General features: G+C 41.2%; 2 protein-coding genes across 6 annotated transcripts in view; one reads left to right on the forward strand and one right to left on the reverse strand.

The window, feature by feature from the left end:
- Positions 1 to 823: 823 nt before the first annotated feature.
- Positions 824 to 2,807, forward strand: LOC122406422 (DDB1- and CUL4-associated factor 13). The gene is made up of 5 exons (XM_043411865.1): positions 824 to 982; positions 1,092 to 1,806; positions 2,037 to 2,337; positions 2,413 to 2,576; positions 2,654 to 2,807. Exons 1-5 carry the CDS (start codon positions 913 to 915, stop codon positions 2,739 to 2,741), a joined length of 1,338 nt encoding a protein of 445 aa, XP_043267800.1. The 5' UTR covers positions 824 to 912; the 3' UTR covers positions 2,742 to 2,807.
- A 471-nt stretch (positions 2,808 to 3,278) lies between these two features.
- Positions 3,279 to 19,952, reverse strand: part of LOC122406417 (tensin-4-like) — a 224,882-nt gene continuing 208,208 nt past the window's right edge. For all 5 annotated transcript variants that reach the window (XM_043411858.1, XM_043411857.1, XM_043411855.1 and 2 more), the window contains 6 exons: positions 13,374 to 13,526; positions 9,635 to 9,868; positions 8,517 to 8,956; positions 7,842 to 8,063; positions 7,096 to 7,267; positions 3,279 to 5,601 (listed from right to left, as the gene is read on the reverse strand). In XM_043411858.1, the coding sequence (XP_043267793.1) occupies positions 5,392 to 5,601; positions 7,096 to 7,267; positions 7,842 to 8,063; positions 8,517 to 8,956; positions 9,635 to 9,868; positions 13,374 to 13,526 (1,431 nt within the window). In that variant the 3' untranslated portion in view covers positions 3,279 to 5,391. The remainder of the gene's footprint in view (positions 5,602 to 7,095; positions 7,268 to 7,841; positions 8,064 to 8,516; positions 8,957 to 9,634; positions 9,869 to 13,373; positions 13,527 to 19,952) is intronic.

Raw genomic sequence — 19,952 nt, forward strand, 5'->3', positions numbered from 1 at the left:
ACGCCGTGGGGCTCGCCACCGGTGGCGGGATGCCGCATGCCGTTGGCTCATAACCTCAATAGAATTTACAAATTGCAGCGTTCGATTGCAGCGCTCAACTACGAGAATAACATTTCATATGGCACGTTTGAATTTCTTCTTTTCCGTTATTCTTCTACGCTTGAACAAATGAATGCGGCTTATAAGAAATAAATCGGACTCTTGATCCGTTATCGATAATATAATTTTTATCAATATCTTGCAATGTGGATCGTAACATGCATCGTTCATAGTATCTATTCGCCTGATGGTGCTCATAATAATATGAGTCATGTGATGCGTATCGATAATTCTGAATTTACTCGTAATGTCTTTACTTTTCCAGTTTATCCTTGTATTTCAAGAAAGATTTACTGATCATTATTGCTGTTTCGTTGAAAAAATATTTATTTTTAAAATAATTACGGTTTACTTTAAAATACTTCGAATAAGTGCTAAAATTCAATTCAATTTTTTTCATATATTTTCGGCGCATAAATGAAATGAAATTAAACTTTACTTAATGTTGGAAAAAACGGACATAACTCTACAAGGATGAGTTAGTCGTGCAAAACGTTACCGGGATAGATTTAATTTAATTTGAGAAGCACGAAGTATCGACGGAGCTATGTACTCCACGAATGAATTGTCCATTATCTCCTTTGGTAAAATGGTTCGGTATTCAGTTCCTCTGATCAGTATGGTCAGTATACATTCGTTTGTTCGATTAAGTGCGATAACGTGACGTTCGCTCATCACTGGCGCCACTGTACCCTACACGTGCGCGCGTTTCGCGTTTCAGGCGAAAGGCGAAAAACCTTAGAAGAAACATGCAGAACTTTATTCAATAAACAGTGACATATTTTTCGTTTCTGAAACAATTGATAGGCCAAAATGAAAGTAAAAGTATTAAGTCGTAATCCAGATGAGTATTTGCGCGAAACAAAGCGTGATATACACAAAGGTAAGTTAGTTTTTCAGTGATAAAACGTGATCTTTGGAGGTTATACATGCATCGGTAGATCGAATTTCAAATGCCAAATCTCCAATGAAAGTGTCTTAACAATTTCCAGTGCCTAGAAATTATGATCCGGCGTTGCATCCTTTCGAGGCTGCGAGAGAATACACAAGAGCTTTGAACGCCGTGAAGCTCGAGCGTGTGTTCGCAAAACCTTTTATCGGCAATTTGGAAGGTCACAAAGACGGTGTCGCCTGCATAGTGAAACATCCAGGACGTTTGTCGGTACTTTTGAGTGGTGCTTTTGACGGAGAAGTCAGAGTTTGGGATCTCCCGCAGAGAAAATGTGAGCGAACCATTCTGGCTCATGACGGAATAGTGCGAGGAATAGCATTCACCCCAAGCACAGAAAATTTTATCACTACCGGCGATGACAAAACTATAAAATTATGGAAATCTTTGAAACCCCAATTTGGCGAGGAAGATGAACCTGTTAATACAATCATAAGCAAAACTGTTATAACTGGCATTTCGCATCACCGGAGCGCAAATTTATTTGCCACCTGCGGAGAATTGTGCCAAATGTGGGAAGAGAGTAGAAACGAACCTATAAGAACTTTCAAATGGGGTGTTGACAGCCTGCACGATGTTAAATTCAATCCTGTTCAGACAAATCTCTTGGCTGCTTGTGCCAGCAATAGAAGCATCATTCTTTACGACACCAGAGACACCGGACCTTTGAGAAAAGTTACTCTAAAATTGAGAACTAACAGGCTTGCATGGAATCCTATGGAAGCTTTTTCATTTACCTGCGCTAATGAGGATTATAAGTAAGAGTCAAATCATAAACGTCAGAAAGTATTCAACGGAAACCTTTCCAGTTTTATTCCACACGCAATCTGCCATCAGGTTTTGAATCATCGTAATATTCTCTTTTGCATCAAATATTTCTTACAATCCATGAGATCAACTCATTATATTTTCTGTTGATTATTAACTGGCAAATAATCCACGATAATACTTCGAAAAATTCTACAATGTTTGTTACTTTTTTCATTAGTCTCTATACGTTCGATACCCGAAAATTATCGACACCTGTAAACGTTCACATGGATCACGTTGACGCAGTTACTGACGTAGATTACTCTCCAACGGGCAAAGAATTCGTATCCGGAAGTTATGACAAATCTGTTCGTATTTACGAAGTGAATAAAGGACATTCTCGAGAAATTTATCACACCAGAAGAATGCAGAGATTAACATCCGTTGGATGGTCACTCGACAACAAATACATTCTCAGCGGAAGTGACGAGATGAATATTCGAGTTTGGAAAGCACGAGCGTCTGAAAAATTGGGAGTGGTCAGTATTATTTATTCTCAACAGCTATCAGAAAGATTGGATCGGAGTTCATATTTTATTTGTTTATATTCGTAGCTCAAACCCAGGGAACGAACAGCCTTGAATTACAGCGAAGCTCTGAAAGAGAAGTTTGCTGGTCATCCTCAAGTTCGACGAATCGCTCGGCACAGACAAGTGCCAAAACACATTTTCAATGCGCAAGGAGAAATGCGGGCGGTGCGAGAGAAGATCAAACGGAAGTATGCATTTTTTATAAAAAGATATTACATTTTTCTTCATTTCGAATTCTACATTCACTTTATTTTTTTTTTTCAAGGGAGTCCAACAGACGTGCTCATTCAAAAAAAGGTTCGGTACCCTTCCTATCGGAAAGAGAACGTCACGTCGTCGGCGAAGAAACGTAAAATACGCAATAGTTGTGCACTTACAATTTACATATTGTTTAATAAATTTTTACCAGCTCATCGTAAGTTGCCGTTACTCCTTCATTGAAACTTTATTTACATTAAAATCCAAGAATTATAACTCAAGTTTAAATTTGTTGGGAATCAAAATACTCGAAAGAGTTCAAATTTTGGAGTAATTTTAAGGCTCCCGAATTGATCTTACATTTACTGCATTAGAATTTTCTTAGCATCTTATTTTTGTTTTAACCAAATAATTAATAAAATTTAAAAACTCAAGATGCTGATGCAACAAGTGCAAAGAGCGTTGGATTGTATTGTGCGTGAAGAAGTTGACGGGTGAGCTGAAGGCTCATTTATATTCACACGAACCGAGAACTAAACGAACGTAAAAAAAAATGGAAAATCAAAGTTGTGAGGCAGGCATTAAAAAGATTTTAGAAATGTATTTGTCCAAAAGAACGTCGTTCATAGCTATAGATGTTTCATTTCACGTATCGAAAAAGGGGGAAATACAATGAATCATGATTATTTCAGTTCGCATATAATAAATAATTTTATTGGTGGAAATTATACAACGCATTGCTATAAATGATCCTTAGAACAGTTATAAACCTCAAGCGGTGATTAATTGTCTTAGCATAGCTTTTGCAACCGTCAATCAGCTCTCCACAATATCTTTTTTTTTTTTGATTCATGTTCTGAATTTTCAATTTGTTCCTTTACTTGATTGAAATTTCACGTCACAAATTGGCAGGGGGGGAATTTGATTGTAGAGCAAACGACATTTTTTTATATGTTTAAAAGCAGTAATTCCAACAAACCATTTAAATTTTCTTGTCTATTTTTTTCCAAATACGATACGAGTTTTAATATTTTTAACGACCTTTTCGACAACCATTTGAATAATGATTCTTGTCGCAAAATTATTTCTTTACTAATGATCTGTCTCAGGAAACCTCAATTTTGATTTCTTTATTCTTCAGAGAAATTACGACATTTTTCGCTCACAATCGCCAACGCTCAGCGATTCTTTGACATGCAACAGCGACACATGAATTTTTCCCCCACCATTGCTTGATTTGTTACTGAAATTCATTTTTTTCATACAATTACGCGTGTGTTTATACACATAATATTGATTTATATATAATATAGACTATGCACGCAACTTCTGTACAAGACTAGGTTAGTCGAGCAATCGATTTACCACATAAACACATTTTCGTCTTTTCATAATCTAAAAAAACGAAAAACACGATCGCGAGTGCGTTTCAAATTTTCGAATCGACATTCGAGAAAAGAACGATGTTGTTGCTTTTTTTTTCAACAATAATTATAATTTATATACATATAGACACATTTACATCAACTTTACGTCATAATTATCGAATCGAGTGATTACACTTGTGACTCGCTCACTCTTTTTCTAACGTCTGGTCCTTTCGCACTTAATAATTAATCGACGTTCTTTTTTAGTAGTTTTGTTCATTTTTTTTTCATCATAGTTTTTTCGTCACAGACGATCTCACACTGGCAGCTGATCGAACGAGCATATATTCATATTTATATTTTTTCTTCACAACACGTTTATCATTTGGCAGTGACTCGTCAAACTGGCTATCAAACATACGAACCCACCAGACACCAATACTTCATTTAAATCGAAAAAAATAATCTTCGCTTACTTTTTCTATTCATTATGTCTACATCAATTTTTTGAATACACGAGAGCTCGTTACGTCTACTGTGTTTTATCGAAGAATCCAACACGGCGCCGGGACAGAAGATACATTCGATTAATTACGGTTCGGACAAGATCTTTGATTATTCTTCCAATATTTTATCATAGTATTTTCATAACTTACTTCCATGCTTCAGGATCTATGTTTTAGACAAAAAATAGGAAACATAAAGAGATGCGTTTGCGACTTGACACAGAGTATTTGAAGAGAAAGCTTGCGCGAGCCCTGCCCCCCACTTTTCCATCAATACGTCGGCTTTTAGGTCGCTTTTCATTTAACCAAATACTTTAATTTTTATACTTTGGTATTTTTCGAATGAAAAATCATTTTTTCTGTTTGGCAGTGCCAAAAATTTTTGAAAATCATAACATTGAAATGCTCATGAAAAAGAAATATGTTGAAAAATATATCGGAAAAACAACCAAAGATAATTGAATAAAAATGTAAACTTTTGAAAATGCAGATGAATCATTCGGAGTTTCGTGAATCAAATTCATTGATAGAGAAACAAAACGGAAGAAATTGAACGAAGTATTTTTTTTTATATTCGAAGAGACTGTGATCGTGTGCCAAAAATCTATTTCTTTCACAATTTTATACTTTCACTGACTGTGTAATTGAAAAAAAAGTCTTATTTTCACTTTGCTTCTATTTCTTGCAGTTACATCGACGTTTCGTTTTGTCTGCTTTTACGATTTCACGAAAATTTATAAATTACTTAATTCTAAATTGTCTTATTACCTATCACTGCCTTTTGCGAGTCTTTATCACTTTTTGGATCTCGCCATGTTTCTTTTTTCTTCCTCAAGGATTTTTTAAATCACTATACTATCATCGACGGTTAAAAGTTCATCCCTCGAACACGAGAAGATTTCGACGTTCATTGGCACCACTAGAATGACACTTTAGACATTTAAATCGGCCATCATTTTACGAAAATCGGCGAGTGTGTTGTAGTCCGGATCCGAGTCGATGTCAGCAAAGTCTTTGTTCGAATCACTCTTTACGAAACTCGGGTTGTAACGACTCAACGATAATGGACACGGCAATAATTCGGGCATCACCGAATGGTGGACGATCAGAGCTGTCAGTGTTGTGAATTCCTTCGTGAAGCCCTGAAATATTAGAATAATCATTAGATTTCAAACATAACCCAAAAAATGTTGGAGGAACAAGTTTTTTTTCACTCTAGTCAACAGTTTTTTCGGCTGACAAGCAAAAAACTGTTTCCCCAATTAGACAAAGTTATTTTTAAAAATAAGAATATTGATGAGATGTTCGCTGCAACGTTTTACAATATACAAAACTAACGAATTTTAGGTTATAAAGTTTTTTGTAAACTTCATATATAATAAGTTTGGATAATTTGGCGTGGAGAAATCGAGGAATGAGGAAATAACGTACTGGTGCATAAAGTATCATCCCGAACGATCAAAGCGAGCACGAGAGCAAGTGAGTGTGAGTTTGGAGGCGAGGTTAAAGAGGAGGGGAGAGTTGCTTTAATTTCCCAATGGTACAGCAGTGGTAAAATACGTATCAGGGCTTGTTTACTCGTCTGCTGGGGAATGTGCGTGGAATCTTGCGTATGATTGTACGAACGGATCCCTGTCCAACATCGCGAAATAAACAACACAGGGAACCTAGGGTTCCTAGGGCGTATATTATGTATACATGCATTTAATTCAGAAAACACAAGTAAACTGGAAGGGCTATAGGATTATGCGAGAAATTCCAATCGCAAAGTTAGTTGGATTAGTCTCGCGGATCACAGTTGTGAGCTCGCGTTCTCTGGCCTGTTTGAAATTGCGCCGTAGGCGAGAGAGAAAATCGAGGTGAAACTCTCTTGACACGCAGATCCTGCGCCATAAGGGAATTTAGTCACCGAAGATGAAACGAGATTTTTATGCTCGAGTTACCATTAAATTGCCGGTAGGATAAATACCTCGAAACTTTGAGAAAGGCTTATCAGAACGGGCACGTCAAGAGCACTGCTTTTAATTAAGAATAATCATCATAATTTACCGTTTATTCAAAATGATGTGGCAAGTTTCACAATAGAAACGTCAGCCAGAACAGCATTTTTGAGGTTAAATTGCATTGAAAAATTAATTGACAGGGACAATTCAAAAAAATTCTCATTCAAATCGATCGTGGAGCATCATTTCGTCTACTTTTGGACACCGAACAATTGATTTTATTACGGAACTTGATTTTTTTGTGAATCGGCGTTACGAGGTGTCGGAAAATTCGATTCAATGCCGTCATTCCTTAATGAGGAAATCGAACGTGTTATAAGAAATGCTCAAACAGTAATACGTCACTGTTCCAGAGGTTTATTCCATTTTCATTATACAAGGGAGTGTCGGAAGATAAATCTTTTTTTTTTTTTTTTTTTTTTTCTTAACTTTAACGTTAATTTCGATACGCTAATCGGATATTTCTTTAATGAGAATTAGTAAGTGTGGTAATAATAGCTTGAATAATGAAAAAGTGAGTCATGCTTCTTAATGGCTGTCATAATCGTGATAATTATTGTTGTTAACGTTGAAAAGAAGATGAATTGTGTTTTCGATGATAAATATCACGTAATAATGTCAATTTATCATTACCTTGATCTTGTATCCTTTATTCGTTCTCATGATGAGATAATGGGCGATGCCACTTGGTTGAAATTCTCTGGGTACTCGCAACGAGAGAGCGTAACATCCGGGTTTGCTCGTGCTCTCTCGCACCATAAAGGCTCCTTCCGGCTCCTGGCTTAGCACCTCAAGCGTTATTTCCCTAGACGATAAATAACAAAAATTGGAGAAGGGGGCAATTGTGAAAAATGCAAATCGACGTTGTAGACGCACGTTCTCGTATTTTTATGTTTAAAATCGAGCTCTAGGGAGCGAAGGAGATACGAGGGGACTCGAAAAGAAAAGTGACAGAGCGATAAAACGAGTGTAAACAAAACAAACGGAACGGAAAAAGAAAGACTGGTGTTGTGTCTACGGGACAAAGACTCTTGACGTTCGACGCTTATGGGCGCTAATAATTCGACCAACGGACCAACGTATCTCGTGTCAACGCGCTTCGAATTCTTTTTTCTCGTACTTCATACAAAGCAATCGCGTGTATATTTCGCCGCATCATATCGAAGTTTAAACAGATTGTGCTTTATTTGATACTTCTCGAATTGAAACTGTATTTTCTTTCGTTTAACGTTCGTTTTGTTTAAACTCACCATATTTATATTAAACACGAAACAAAAAAACTAATCGACTTTGCCACTTCCAAAGACTTTGAGCGTGTAAATTTGTGGGGGCTTCGATTCCTCGATAACTGGAGTGAGTTTTTTGAAATCTCTACTTACCTTGGTATTCCAGCTTGAAACCAAGGAGCCTTCCGTAGTTCGCCTTCCTCGCTGCGATTGTTCAGACTGTCGGTTCTCTCGGGTAGCGGGGGTGGCGTTGGTGTCGAGCCGTGTGTACTACCGTCGGCGGGTACGGAGCTGCTCGACGTGCTTATTTGCGATCGTCTTTTCGTTTTGAACTCGTTCGTCTCCGTACCGGAGTTTGGTGAATTGTGTCCTATCCTGAAATTCGCATAATCAAATTGAGCCACTGCGTTCCGATAGTGGAAATAGCCATTTGCTTTTTTTTTCTTTTTTTTTTACTATATTCGTTATTGCACTATCGAACGTAACCTCAATGTAGCGCGGTCGAAAACGATTCTCCTTAGCATAAATATGCGAGATGTTTTTCAAATGCGATAACGAAGTTTCATCTTCGCTTTTTCATAACGAAGAGAATGACGCACAATAAAGTGACTCTCGGTGAATGGTTTATGACTAAAAATACGCTGTGACGTGAATAAGTTTCTGGCGAAACAAAAATGAAATTTTTTTTACCGCGGAGTGCAAGTTGTGGAATAAATAAATAACAAGGACGTGCGAATTTTCGTCGTTAATCGTCCCAACTCAACGGGGTCCAGGACGATAAAATAAATGACAATGTTAATTGGAACGTAAAGAGTGATACGAAATTACCTATTATTTTCGATGTTAAAGTTCTTAGCTGTAATGGAGGCGTTAATAGTGTTGTCGAGTGTCTCAGATGGTGGTATTTTGTTATAAGGTGCTCTCGTCCCTTCGGAATCGATGATAGCCTCGTTAATGTAACCACCGGAATGAGGACGATTCGTAGGACTAGTTGGTGTACTGCTACCGCTCACTAACGGACAACTATCGTCCTCGCTGTTCAAGCCTAAAACGTCACGGCCTCCGGTCAGCCCCATGGTAAGCCGTTTAATGAGCGGTGGCTTATCGGTCAGTCTCTTATAAGAATTGAGCTCCGTCGGCGAGTTGCTCTCGTCACTGCTCGGTGTGCTCTGCTGTGATATACTTTTCGATTCATTTTCGTTGCTTATTGGACCGAGAACGTTCGTGAAATTGTGCGATGGTCTCAGCCCTGGTATCGAATTTGGTGTCTGGAATTTCGAAACGAAAATATGAGCATCCCAAATATTCGGAAAGACGGAAACGTCACATTCGCCACGACGAATTCGCGGGCTTGGAAAATTTGTAATGAATTTGTAAAAAAACCAAAAAATATAGATGAAATGAAATATAAAAAAATATAGATGTAATATAGAAAAATATGGAACTCTCATGACGCTGAAGTTTCCAACGTTGGAGTCCAACGAAATGATCGAAAAAAACTCTTAAATAATTCCAGTAATTCTCCTATTTTGTTCCCTGCCAAATTGGCGATTCGTAGTTTTTCAAACTGCACCAACGATTCGTGAAATAAAAAATTGGTGAATTAAATACGTTTTTTTCGTTCATTTCGTTGAACTCCAACGTTGGAAACTTCAGCGTCGTGAACTCTCGGCAGCGCTCCTCCTCTAAGCGGAAGCCTTTCGGTACCGATTTTCTTGGAAATTTGACGAACTTTAAATAATCCCAAGATAACTGATCCCCGTATGTTGGAACAGAGATCAATATTTGACGGGGATTTGACAGTTTTACATCGAAAATCCATTCTAATTAAGTTCTCAATGCCGTTGCGGTTCTCTTTTCAACATTTTTTCGAGTGATTTCGACTGATACGAGGCTCAGCAGATTTCGCGATATATTTGTACACATCCCGAAATGCATTAACGTACCTTGACGCTGGCGAGTCGCAGCGTAGGCGAGCCGGCGCTGCCGAGCTGAACGTTCATGTCCGCTGCGGACGTACCGCTACCAGAACGGGACGTGGGCGCCGTTCGACTTTTCAGCCACGAATTCGTGGAGGGACTTCTGCCACCGCCGCCACCCACCACTCCACCGCTGCCGACAACTCCGCCTCCTCCAGTGCCGATCCCGCTGTTAGCGCTCTCGCCTCCCAACGGTTTGTTCTGCAACGCGATTCAAAGATTCTCTTTATTTATTATGCGCGCGCGATACACCTGAAGAGACGACTCCGGGTGTCCTTTCGGCGTCCCTTTGTTTTCTCTTTCACTCATTTTCGACACGTTGACATTACCGAAGTAGAGACACAAGACTGCTTCTTCCCAATTTCATTTTATTCTTCTTTGCACTTTTACGCTCGGCTAATTTTACACCGAGCTACGGTGACTGACTCGATAACACTTTTTTTTCTCGGTTTTCTCGGTTCTCGGTGTTTTTTCGCGCTGCCTCTACAGGGAGGCCTAGAAAAATGGCCAAATTTTATTTCTTTTTTTTTTCTCCTGAACAACGATAAAAGATTAAGTTGAGAAAAAAAAAATGGGAAATACGACAGAAACGTAGCGTTTTTTTGGCACACTGTTTTTGCGCAGAAAATTGCACGATATATGAAAAAAAATCGATGGACGTTGACGATCCCAATTTTCCGAATCGATCTCAATTTTTTAACGGCTGCGGAAAAATAACGAATGCTTCCACGCTTTTCGTGTATGCCGGAGCTACGGCTCGTCGGGCTGTTTCAGTGAAATAATTGTTTCCAAAATTGATGGTCGTTGACGACTCGCGTTTATTATTTACTCGACCACAGTTTTTTTTTTCTTCCCCAAAATTTGGCCATTTCTCGAGTCTCCAATCGTATCGTTTCATTAAAAAATGAAGTTACGTGAGAATGTGTAGTTTAGAATTTCAAAGTAAACATTTTCCGTCGCACTTTTAGCTCGAGATTTTTTCAGCCCATTTTACCGAATCGCTTCCAACGACTCTTCTCGCTCCCGGCGGTGATGCCCCGCAAAACCACGATTTTCATTGACTTCTACTGCATTACGAATGAAAACGTAAAAACATGAATGAAAATGAATGTTACGAATAAAATGTTCACCTGCGACGGTTCAACGTTTCTCAAGGTTGCCTCCGTCCACCGGGGAAAGGGAATTGCTACCTTCGATAATCGATTTCGAAATCGAGCTCGCGTACCGTCTCCCTACAACATTTGACGAATCTCGCGCTCATATCCCGACGTCGATCTTTCTCATAACTCAGATTTAATTAAGCCCTTGTCGACAGCGGTGCACATATAGCTCTATCAATATGTCAGGCTCAAAAAGAGACACGGAGAAGGTTCGCGAGGATAAATTCGCCACCCTCATAACTTTACGAGCTCGATATAGATTCATATTTATAGATATCTTTACCGGGCTACATAATTTATAGACACGTTTTTATCTCTCCGCTACAGCCGTATATATTTAATCTGATGTATGTCTTTGGTGCAAGTTTCTCCCTCTCTCTCTCTCTCTCTCTCTCTCTCTCTCCTTCTCACAAAAGTGAGAAAAGTTCCGTGCGTTCATAGACGGGTGCATGACTCACGTATTTCCACGTAAATCCGGAGTAATGCAATATCCCGTGAAAAGCTGCGAGAACCGAGAGCCAGTCTAAAATCTCCGCCTCGCGCAGTGGGCTTTCGTGCCTGCTTCGAGTCTCTCGACTCGTGTGCTGGATCAACCAAGTTCCATTTGTACACAGATACACGCAGAGAATCTCAGAAAACGAGGAATCTGTGCGGCTGCATGTTCTTCGACTTAAATTTCCATTCGCTAACTTTATTCGTCCGGTGTGTGTGTGTGTGTGTGTGTGTGTATTACAGAAATCGGAACAGCAATTCGTCGCTTTTCAACTCATTCTCAAAACATTTAGCAGCTTCATTATGCACCGAAACAGCCATTTTAACATTCGTGCTCACCGCGTCGTTTTCTTCTCTCGTCGTTTTTTCGTCAAACGCACATAAAAAAGGCTCATTTTCAACGTCGATACTTTTTTGTTACTCGACTCATCACGGACAACAATAATTATTTATTATTCGTTTCAAGCCACCGTGAGTCTTCGGTTCTCGTGTGCATACTCGCGGTACATGCGGGCGTGTATAGGGTCGAACGAAAAGCCGGAGAACGGCCGAGAGGCGCGCGCTCGGCTCGAATTTATAATTAACGCGAGAAGAGCGAGAGCAGTAAATGGGACACCTACTGGTTTGCTCGCCGTGCTCTGTGTACGGCTTGCTACGTCAGTCGCTATACGACCAGGGAATAGAGTTAGTTTCCACGACTCGTGGACCCTCCTAGTGTCAGTTGGACTCGAGAGTTTTCGTTATTATTATTAATCGTCGTTCAGAGAATTTTCATGAATAGTTGACGTTTCATCAGAATCAATTAACGAACGTTGGCTCATTTATTGAAAAAGCATAACGATAATAATTATTCATGAACCACGCGATAATTACAGTGACGACTTCTTTTCTTATTCGGGGCTTAAAAAAACTTGATGAACTTATTCAGAGAATGGAAGACCGACATATGCCAAAGACGAAATGACGAAGCATCAAATGCTACTGCGCCCGATGAAATACAACGAGAAAGTTCAACGATCAAGTATTCACGATATTAGGACGAGTCGCGAGTAAAGCTTTGTGCATGCACAGCCTCATTTCCATGCACTTCCCAGTGTATATGTATATAAGCAGTCGGAGAATCGTTCCACTTCGTTCCTCTCGCTCCTTTCTCTCTTTCTCTATGGGATTGGAGAACTTTTAGCATCTGATGTATGAACGATCCGATGATCAAAAGCCCGTTGGGCTATACACGGTTGCAAGGAAATCCGAAAGTGATCGATTCAATGGGCGAAGGGGGGAGAGAGAGAGAGAGAAGAGCTGAGCCAAGTTTACGAAATTGGTATCCACTATCCAGGCTCGTTGCGAACTGACAAACCTTCGTGGAAACTAGCACACGAAAGCTAATCCTACAATTTATACTCTGTTCGAGTCGAACGACTCTGCAATCGAAAGAAACACCAAGCAACGATCAGGTTTAACTCTCGATCCAACTGAAGCGTAATATTCAGCTGTGTCCTCACATAAATCAGCTGCAAATTATCTCGCGCTAATGAAATACACGCTCTACGTGTACATTCGCGTGTGTCAATCCCTCATTCCTCCAAGCTTTTCATTCAGATCCGAATTGTCACGATTTATACCTCGCTTTTCAACCGATAACCGTCCATTTTTTTACTTCCGCACCATCACTCCGAATAATTAATGATTATCAAAAACGTGAATGGTGAAAAAGGATTTGTGACAATTCTACTCTATTTCGTAATCCTTGCTTCCAAAATTTTTTCAGGTTTTTCGAGAGCTGCTGCTCTCCAAACGCGCCTCAATCCAAACTCCAATTTCATCGATCTTTTAATAACTAATGAAAAGCAGCAATCGTCGATTCGTGTTTTCCATCATCATGAATTATATTTGCCTCCGAACGAGCAATTAAATATCGAATGAATTATTGTTTAATGAATCGTTCACTTGGGCCTCAACCGATCGATCCATTCTCCCCCAATTCAGTCTACTTTGTTATATTCAAATGTTGTGTGACCTCAAAGATCGAAGAGATTATTGGCTCGTTTTCTCACCCAAGCGTTCCGTTGCTCCTCCTGTTTGTCCTTGTTACGATAAACTGGCGACGACTGTGGCGTTATCACATCTTGAAGAATCGGTTGGCGTTGCAGCTGGGCCACGTACGCCATGCGAAAAGCATTACCGACGATGGTGTTCAGCTCCTCTGCCTGTCAACAGTTGAAATCGAAGCAAGCATCGTTTAGTCGAAAGCAATGAAATCAGAGTTTCTGTCAATTGAGTAGAAATAAAAGGTGGTAAATGTACATGAATTTTTGGTGGTTTATAAAGACGAAGATTATTTTTAGTTTGATTAACGAGAGGCCGAGCCAGCGCACAGTTTGTTTCGGCTGGCGGGGAGATAATTTTCTGTTGATTAAGCGAATCTGGTACATCAAAGCATACTCCGGTTGCACAGTGGAGACATCAATCATGTCGCCACATTCGCTCGCCAATCCGAATTATCGGGTTTCCCCACAGAAGCAGTGTGTTTCAATATCGAATCAGTGCAGAATGCCACGGGCTCGGAGACGCGAAAAGCTCTATCCATTCTGCTCTCCTCTGTCATCCGTTCCGTTCCATCATTTTCTCAACTCTTTCCGTCCCATTTATATTTCTATCGTAACCTCTCCCTCAGCCATGTTATTAGCAAATACTTTACTCCGAGGGAGAACCGCGAGGGTGAGTGAGAAAGTTTTCAAGTCAAATCTTCGTTCCTCATAAAATTCATTATTCAGGAGCAACATAAACTCCGGAGATTTCGATCTCCTTTTTACGACACTAATTTGCCCGCGGGGGAGGGGAAAAATGTATTGAGAGCGACGGATGATTATACGAGAAATATTTTCACAGCTGAGCACTATTTCGTATTCACGAAATCTCGAGCATATTTCCGCCCGGTTTTCAACATTCGAAAAATCTGAAGATTGCATCGGACAATAATCCGAGAATCCCTGCACAAATAATCTCGATATAAAACCGAAGCAGCCTCGTACGTTCGATCGATCTAACGAGAATAAACCAGCCTCAAAACTTTGGCGGGTGCACACGCGCATGCATCATTCTCCGTTGCATATATCGCCCCCGTTTATACGAAGAACTCAATATTTGTATGCTGGGATAAAGCCGAGCGAGAAGACTATCTACGTGGCATGTTGTGGGAAACAAAAAGAACGAGGCAAGAGGAGAGGAAAAAATGAAAGGCTCGGGCACAACACACGTAAAGGGCGGTTCGTGCGGAGATGAAGGAAATTCAACGAACGAATCCGGTGTGTCTCGTTGATCGTAAAACTGCCAGAAAAACTTGGATTCGAGGCCTTCTTATTTTCGTCACGAAAAAGGCGATGAACACCTTTAAAAAAGTATCCAAAAGTCCCAGAAATTAAAAACACTTGAAGCAAACGATTGCTTTGATCCCCTGCTCACTTGGATATTTTTTCTCACTTTCATCCTCAACGTTCGAAGGTTCATTTCAAGCTACGCAACAGAATTGAAGGATTTTAAGAGACCGAACGAGAGGATCTTCGAAATCCTTCATCGCAGTCGCGTACTCGCGGTTGTTTTTCATACTCTCCACCGTAACGAGATTCGATTCGTTTTTCACTGGGCATCTCCGAGGAGTCGGAGATGTCCAGTGAAAAAATCAAAAAGTTGCTCCTTTCGAACGGAATGTCCCATGTTTGTGTACACGAAATGTTTTGGAGAAGGAGCAAATAAGGATGGAAAACGAGCAGGAGTCTGCTGCATCCGATACGTATTCCTCTGCGGTCTGCTGTTGGCTAAGCCGGATATCCGAAATGGGAAGCCCGCTTCTCCGCATATCTGTAGATACTGCGAGCTGCTGTGTGCGTAGTTTCGTAGTAGACGTTTTCCTGTCCACGTGAGCGTGTCCGACACTGGCCAAGCCAGCCTAGACGAGACTCTCGGCGGATCTCCGGGCGAATATTTGCGAGATGTGAAGCGCTCGAGCGAGCTCGCACAGAAATCCGGAGGCTGCTCTCAGGCCCCGTGCCACTCGTGGCTTTCGCTGTCGCTACCTTCTCATATTCTCTCGATTACATGCTCACATATATCTCGGTAACTCGGAGGAAAGGCCCGAGAAAGTAGTATTATTGCGCTTTGTGTTCGAAACGAATCGAAATATTGTGCGAGATTTCGATTAATAAAAAAAACGATGCATCAACGGGGATGATTTAAACGCCTGAAAACCCCGATTTTCGAGTCCAAGCTGCAACTCGTTGGAATTGGAATCTTCTGGAGAGCGCTTTTTTTCGGAGCAGTTTATTTCGGTTGATTCTTCGTCCGCGTATATTTCGTGTTGTTTTTCCAACTGCGGCGTCACGTATAACGACACTGCTAACGAGGAAGAGTTAGTAGAAAAAAGTCAGAGTATCGCCGACAAATGGCCGTTGAAAGGCTCGTGCACACGGCTCTGTCTATACACCGGAGGAAAAAAAGCTTCCCGAAGTATTGGAGAGAAACAGAGGGAATCCCATAGGGCAAACGGATGCGTTGAAAACGCGGGGGGCAGACGCGTCATTTGACTTTTCAAACAAGAATACGAAGAATGAAAGGGCGGCCTGTGCGAAAGGGAAGCAGCGCGTCATCCACGGGCACAAGCTGTCCGCGGGTTGTCTTTTGTCTCTTGGACGATATACGCGCTCACAGTGTCCTACAATGATACGTACTTTATAGGACACACCAACTCACACATCCGCGCATGCTGAACAAACTGTTGAAATCCGATCGGTGACTTTCTCGATGTGTTTCAAGCCCATGCATGCGCGAGAGGCTCGTGGGTGGACATGTTTCTGCCTCGCGGTGACGATTCTCTCCCGGCGTATATATCCCCGGCTCCGCAGTCACGTATCACTCTTTTTACACCCGGCTGATGCACTATTTGTGTCGAGTTTTCCAACACACTCTTCACTTGTCACTCGCTCGACTCGCACACTCGCGCTTTTATCTCTCACCGTCCTCCTCCCCCCGCACACTCTCGCAAGTCCCTTTTTTTGTCTCCACCCTGATTTCTCAGCCCCCTCGGTCTTGTCCGACTTCCGTCGGTGCGCGCTGACTAATTCTCCGGAGATCCTATTCTTTCCTTTAATACGTGAAATGGACTTTTCTCTTGTTTGCTGTATGCATGCGCGTTTAATGTTTTTCAACGACCTCCCCGGCCTCGTGCACGTTTTCAAAAGCTTTTGAACCGTGTCATCATTTCTTGATGCCGATACGAGCGCTCAGGAACGAACGACGTCTTCGTTCGTTAGTCTCCAAGTTCTTGAGCTCGTTTTTCAAAGGATCTTCCGAACGGACACGACTCACGCTCGAGTTTCCATTTCCTGAATATACGTTATCGCGTCGAGTCTTGGCGAATATTTAGTGTTACGTTGAAACGTGGGATGTTGAAGCAACGTCATTTCGTTGCCGAAATATGAGGGGAAAAATACCGAAATTCATTCGAATGCACGAGAGCCTCGTAATAGCGAAATGAATAATAAATAATTTGCAAGTGTGCGCGAGCATGGAAAAATCCGAATCCAAACAATATCGAAGGGGGAACATAAATCTTTGTATTTTTATCCTCCCGCCAATAAATTAAAACGCGCGTCGAATCGAACAACATTTGCAGCGTCGAGTTTGACTCGCAACGGGGATAATATTAATTGTAGGAAATAAATCGCCGAGTGGGCTTGCGCGGTGGAGTAAATTTTCATAATTAGTCTTGATATTGAATTCGAAATGAGATAAAGTGCGGTGCATGAATTAGCACATTCAATTATATACCGGGGAAAATGTTAATAGTTGAAGCGAGATTCTTCGTTTTTCAGTAAACTTTGAGCAACATCGCCAGAGAATGGTATATCGATTTAAGAAAGTGTGTTGAAACGGGAAACCGGTAGAGATGGAGGAAAATAAGAGGCGAAGCAAGAGGCGCTGAGGGATCGGGGAGAAGAATTAAAAAGGTAGAGTCGAACGAAAATGCCGGGTAATCTCGAGTCCCGAAAGTATTTAACGGTAGTCCGACTGAGCACGATGAGAGTTTAAGAGCAGCCTCGCTCTTTCTTTATTTCCGCTTTCTCTCTCCCTCCGGCTCTTTGGCTCTCTCACACTTGAGGCGTCACTACAATATCGCAGTTAAAGTGATTTTCCACAGCAGGTTCATCCAATAAAATAAAGATTTTCCGCGAATCTCTTCACTCGGAAGTTCGGAATAGAGCCGAAGCATCGTCTAGATAACGAAGTGGCTCGAATCTTTCTGCATTTTTTTCATCTTCGTATAAATATACGTCACCTTAATTACTCGATGCTAATAGACTCTATTCGTGACCCTGGGAGCCCGTGTGAATGTTAATAACCGTCGCGAAAAGCTGTGCGCGCGCGGCTTTTTAATCGAATATAAAAGAACGAGGTTTTTCCTTCATTCCGGGCACGAACTCCCCGCCAGATTGTGCATTCCGCGCGCCCGTCATCCATCCACTCGACGTGAGAGGTCAAATAATGCCACTTTTTTCAACAAATTTCATTGACGCGACACAAGCGCACTTGATTGACATTCTTTTTCGAGACTCCACTTCATCAGTAAAACTCTCCGCCCAACATTTTCCGTGTCCACCGTTAAGGTACTCCGACACCAAATCACATTTTTGTCGCACTTGTCTTTCGCATCGCCGCGCGCGGGGATGCAGTACAATTAAATATTGGGAACGAAAATGCACGCGTGACTGCCCGAGGCGGTTGTCGATTCGCAGTCATTCGAATCAACCTGACGAGAGATCTGCTGATCGCTCAATTTTTAAATCCGGTTTTTACAAAGCTACTATTCGCGAAGAAAAATCTAGAAATTTTCAATAATAACCGGTCCGTTTATGGACCTTAATCGCCCACACGCTCGATCCCCGCGGGCAATAAAATTGGAGAAAAATTCGCGTGATTAGAGATATTGGCTCATCGAGGAGAGTAAATTCTCGATTTTTCAATCTGCTTATTCGTTACAACTATTTATGGATGTAAGATAATCGGGGTAGAAAAATAAATATTTCAATAATAACCGGTCTATTTATGGGCATAAATCCCACACACGTTAAAGCCCGGGTAATAACAATAATAATAAATGCATAACATTAATAAACGAAAAGCTGGGCAGGACGCGGTAATGCCGGGAGAGAAGGGTATAAAGACCGAGCGTTGAAGCGAACGTGTGTGTCGCGCTCCAGCCGAGCTTAGATCTCACTAATTTATTGCTCTCCCGCGATATATCACTTTGTCCACATCGTAATCGGGCTATTTACTGCCCGCAATTAGCATATTTCACATGTTATAATAATAATTAACCGGAGTATAATAACAACAGCGTTAATCAGGCTGTTCAATTTGGTCGGTAAAATAGGGGGGAGGTCGCAGGACTTGGAGCACGAGCAAAGGAATTCCATCATTCCGGGTATTATACCGAGACTGGAACGATGTTTTAATTAATATTCAATTATTCGTGAAAAAACCTGACGAGTTACAAGAAATTACAGTTTTATGCAAACTAGGATCGAAGCTTATGACTCGAGTCAATCTTCCTGTTTCGAAACTTTCACAGCCCGCTGGCACGAATTTGCTCAAATTCGTTTTGGTTTACAACGATTATTTAATTGATAAGGAAACGGCGTCGAGATGCCCGCTCCCGAACATTTTCGTTTCTCTCATGTAAATGAGTCGGCGAACGGCGTAGAAATAAATTACCAGTTTTTTGTAGATCGTCCTCGAATACTCGTGAAAATCTTCGTCGTCTTGCAGTTCTCGGCGAATCGAGGAGAAGGCACTGAGCATAAATTGAACGAGAGAAAATTTTATTCGAATGAGTGATTAATTACAAATGATCGGTTTTATCACAGCGTTGGAGTTCAGTGGGAGGGGCTTTTTCGTAATGTATATTTACGTCGATTTCAAAGAAACATCGAAGGACATTCGTCTGGTTCGATGAAGTGTGGATAAAAAGGTGGAGACGAGCCCTTTTTCTCCCTTTGATAAAATAATGAAGACTGGCCGTTCCGTCGTTGTGTGGTGGTGGGCGAGGCCTGTAATGCCTCGGTACATAAGCTACATCGCGGCAGTTTATTCTCTACTCGTCTTGCTTTCTCTTATGAGGAAGAAATTATATTTTATTTCTCGTCCTACTTTTAGAGCGGCTCTCTAATTCGCGAGAGGAGCCTTCGAGGCTGGATGACCCGGTCGATCCTCTCGTGCATGTCGCTGTAGCGTGCATTGTCCAATCGGCTCCACGCGCGCGATTCCGTCAACGGGTTTATTCATTAACGTTGAATTATACGAAGAGGAAACAAGGAGAGTTTTCGAGTGAGGAACGACTCGGACGACGCTTTTATTTCATTCGTATAAACGCTCTGGGAAGGCTCTCGCGAGCCAGAAAGTTTCGTGACTCGAAGCTATTTTCGGTGGGACTGGAGCCTCCTCGCAATTATTCGACGAGCAATTACGCCATTTTTCTCTCGCATCAACTATTTTTTCAGCCTAAACATAGCAAAAGGTTAGTTCGTTATTACGGAGAGCTCATTTCGCGCGAAATTCTCGGGCTCTGAGCTCACACCTTC

The sequence above is a fragment of the Venturia canescens genome, chromosome 2, assembly GCF_019457755.1.
Source record: "Venturia canescens isolate UGA chromosome 2, ASM1945775v1, whole genome shotgun sequence".
In the NCBI taxonomy this organism is placed as follows: Eukaryota; Metazoa; Arthropoda; class Insecta; order Hymenoptera; family Ichneumonidae; genus Venturia; species Venturia canescens.

What these genes read in the sequence shown, in the direction of transcription:
- LOC122406422 (XM_043411865.1), top strand. Translation starts at nt 913, where the DNA reads ATGAAAGTAAAAGTATTAAGTCGTAATCCAGATGAGTATTTGCGCGAA. An exon ending in AAAGCGTGATATACACAAAG is followed by an intron (nt 983 to 1,091) that starts GTAAGTTAGTTT and finishes AACAATTTCCAG; the next exon opens with TGCCTAGAAATTATGATCCG. An exon ending in CGAGAGAAGATCAAACGGAA is followed by an intron (nt 2,577 to 2,653) that starts GTATGCATTTTT and finishes TTTTTTTTCAAG; the next exon opens with GGAGTCCAACAGACGTGCTC.